This window comes from Vollenhovia emeryi, unplaced genomic scaffold, assembly GCF_000949405.1.
Source record: "Vollenhovia emeryi isolate VEMERY1.0 unplaced genomic scaffold, V.emery_V1.0 DF939466.1, whole genome shotgun sequence".
NCBI lineage: Eukaryota > Metazoa > Arthropoda > Insecta > Hymenoptera > Formicidae > Vollenhovia > Vollenhovia emeryi.
In genome coordinates this window covers 66121-69661 of record NW_011966900.1, presented here as the reverse complement: position 1 = coordinate 69661, position 3541 = coordinate 66121, and the positions used below count along the sequence as shown (strand labels likewise).

The window sequence follows — 3541 nt, the reverse complement described above, 5'->3', positions numbered from 1 at the left end:
TAAGGATTAGTATCAAATTATTTGCAAAGTGATTAATAGCAGACTGTAACAAGAATTGTTTGATACTCAAAAGATGTTTGCACGTATTCACAAGTTTCATTCAGTAGAGATTATCTCGAATACTCTTCTTAATTTATTTGTTCTTGTAATTCTTCCAATTAGCGCGCATATGTGGTGTAATTTTATTTATTTTTAACACATTTTTTCTTGTATCACATTTACAGTATCACGCATGAGACCACCAGTATTACAATACATTTACCTAATATTAAATATTTAATATAATCTTCCGTTAAAATCTGAAAGTCACAATTGTGCACATAGAAAAGTACAAGTTATAAAACAAATCTCTCCCCAGCGAGAAATAATTTGTCGATCGATGTCAAAACAATGTCGAATCGATGTCAGACGTTTTGATGTCGATCGACAATTCATTTCTCGCTGGGTCGCTAAAATGTGTGCTGTTCTTATATTATATAAAATAAGACAAATTAACATAAGTGAAATAATAGAAAACAAAAATTAGGATTGTATTCAAGGATGTACATACGATAAGTATACTAAATTGTGTGTGTGATTATATAACAATTAATAAGTATATATTTGTACCATAATTATTATGATTAGTATGATTTATCTTTATATTGAGGTAAGAATCAAACTACTTTACAACATAGTTTACAATTTTTCAATCTGTGTACATTTACAGATTTACTTTATTTCTATGATCGAATTTTAAAATTTTCTTTATTATTTCTTAACTATTATGAATCTACGCTCAACAGTTGTGTTGCAACGGTTCTATTTTAAAATACTACGACAGCATAGAAAAAAACATGTTTAGTCGATAAATGTCCTGGATTTTATATGTGTGCTAGTAGGAATATTAGACTGATATATAAGCAGTAATTAGCAACGTTCTATAACCTTTATAACTCCTACCTCTACTATAACCTTTATAATTCCTACCTCTATAACCTTTATTACTCCTTTAAGCAAATGCTATTCATTGTATAAGTGATGATAATAATGTATTGCATTATAATAACATAAATGCTTAAAAATTGTATTATAACATTAATATTACCTTTTGTAACTTATCTCACAAGACTATTCAACTATTATTTTTCAACATCTATAATTTAGAAAATAATTAGGTGTAATGTTGACAAGAAACAAGAATCGTGGCCAATGGGATAAAGCATAACTCGGTAATTATTATGCTTAAGAAGAAAGCCACACGAGACAAGAATTGAAAAATCTTATAAAATTATCTTCCTCAATATTTTTACTGTCAACTTCTGTTAAATGAGGAAAAATGGAGTTGTACGTTTCATGAATGTCGAATTTTGCGTTATTTCTATGGACAGGTACAACAAAAGTTTGATGTTAAATACTTTTTGAGATTGGTTAGAAAAAGAAAGAGATAAAGAATTAGTGTCTCGTTACAAAAATAAATGTTTATTTATATATAATACACTTTTGAAAAACTTATAAGTAGAAAATAAACTTAGAAGTGAAAAATCAACTTAAACTCAAACTTTTTCTCTGTCTTCATTTGCTCCATTTTCCATCTTATTGTTAGCCAATTGTTTGATTCCTCTTCATCTACTTTAATCTATAAACAAACAGTTCGTCACGATTAAAAATATACATATAAAAAATTTCTTTTCAAATACATTAAAATTAAAAATAAATTTATAGTTTTGAGATATACAAGGTTTGAAAAGTATACTGAAATGCGACAATATCTCGAAAGCAACATTAAGTTCAGTTAAGTTATGTACTTTGAAATACATTAACTTTGTTAACACTATTGTAGATAATAATTTGTTGTTTTCGAGCTATTCAAGTGCTCCGTTACACATGTACACCGCACACTGTGTATATTTGTCCTGCGCTTATATATTCTGTTTATACGTTGCAACCTCTTACAAGCTACATATCAATTTTAATTATTATGTGCCAAAGCAATTGCAGAGCATTTCTTTTCTTGAAACTTACACAATATAAAAATCGTTGCCCATTCACAACAATGTTTACAATAGTACATGGGAAGTGGACCATCTACGTGAAACGAGAGGAGATCAAAGCAATATTTGCAGTAGGTATGACCACATCTCAGAGCCATTATATTGCTACGTGTTAGTTTAATGTAGCATTTATTGCATACTGGTACAGTACTTGCTGTAAAAATAACAATCTTTAGTTAATGTATCTTAACTTATCTAATCCTAATTTATTATACATATTTAAATCTTAATTCATTGAACATATTTAAATATGTTCAAACACTTACTGCTGCAACTTTTTCTGCAAACTGCACACATCCATACACACTGACCCAACATATTTAATGTACAGCAATGATTTTTTAATTCTGGTGGGAAAGAGTCTCTTAAAATATATGCCAATCGATACATTTCGTCGTTAACGGATTTTCGAAAGGGCCGTATATTCCTATTTATTTCGTTAACTTCGCAGTCGGTGAGATGCATCCTTTTGCAAGTTTTGTTTTGAGTGCAAAACTCGTTCTTGCATTTCTCCACCTCGTGACGCATCTTGCAAGGATTTCTCATACATACGCGAAGCATGAAATCACGGCAAGTCATTTGCTAGATAAAATAAAACGACAAAAGTAAAAAAAGACAACACCAGCGATAATAAACGACAAAAGCAGCAAAAATAGTGACAGAAGTACTACAGAGAGTCTATGTCAGAGCTACAAGGTTATAGTTATTAAACACGTGACATATGTTGCGTACAAGAAAACGTTTATTTTACACCCGATGAAAGTTGTCTATGCTAAAGGCCTTTACACATAAAATTCCGTAAGGACGTAAAACGTAAGCATAAGAAAATCGACCAATCACAGTCGAGAACGTAAGGCAATAACGTAAGCAGTAGCAAATCCAATCTGTTGATTTTCTTACGCTTACGTTTTACGTCCTTACTGAATTTTATGTGTGAAGGCGTTAAGACTGGCTACGTTCAAAGATAAAAACAGTTCAGCGAGCGCTCAGTGATTTTTTAATATGTTTGGCTCCTTTGATTTTCTCACGGATTTTAGTGTAGAAGCAAATCGTAATATAAAACAATTGAGCACTCACTGAGCTACTTTTTCCCATGCACGTAGGAATATCTGGATCGACCATATTTTCACGTAATCGAAAATTGAAAAAGATGGATATGAACAACCAAAAGATCTGGAACACGACATCTGTCATGTTTCAATACTACAAACAAGCCTAAAGCCCGTATCAGACTACGGATTGGGATTGGGATTAGATTGAAATTTAAACAATCACAGTAAAGTTTGCTAATCCTAAGTTCAGTAACTTTTACTCTGATTGGTCAAATTTCAATCCAATCCCAATCCGTAGTCTGATACGGGCTTTAGTGTGCACTCAGTGCGCACTAGTGCAAGCGACCGCATTTGCTATTACTGCCTTTTTGTCTTCAGGACCGTGTTGATAATGACACAGCTAGTTTGAGAAAATTTTTTGGCTTAAGTTATAAACTATTTTTAAAGCAAAAAGGG

At 31.3% G+C, this 3541-nt stretch overlaps 1 protein-coding gene across 2 annotated transcripts; it reads right to left on the bottom strand.

Moving 5' to 3' along the window:
* Window positions 1-6: 6 nt before the first annotated feature.
* On the bottom strand, window positions 7-2878 carry LOC105557507. Of its 2 annotated transcripts, XM_012004763.1 has the most exons (3): window positions 2300-2878; window positions 2005-2187; window positions 7-1618 (listed from the first exon to the last, which is right to left on the bottom strand). In XM_012004763.1, exons 1-3 carry the CDS (start codon window positions 2610-2612, stop codon window positions 1614-1616), a joined length of 501 nt encoding a protein of 166 aa, XP_011860153.1. In that variant the 5' UTR covers window positions 2613-2878; the 3' UTR covers window positions 7-1613. The 2 variants fall into 2 exon arrangements, with proteins under 2 accessions (XP_011860153.1, XP_011860152.1); XM_012004762.1 differs by lacking the exon at window positions 7-1618 and having other exon boundaries at window positions 1627-2187.
* Window positions 2879-3541: the final 663 nt, after the last annotated feature.

What these genes read in the sequence shown, in the direction of transcription:
- LOC105557507 (XM_012004762.1), bottom strand. Translation starts at nt 2,612, where the DNA reads ATGACTTGCCGTGATTTCATGCTTCGCGTATGTATGAGAAATCCTTGC. An exon ending in TTGCAGAAAAAGTTGCAGCA is followed by an intron (nt 2,188 to 2,299) that starts GTAAGTGTTTGA and finishes TTATTTTTACAG; the next exon opens with CAAGTACTGTACCAGTATGC.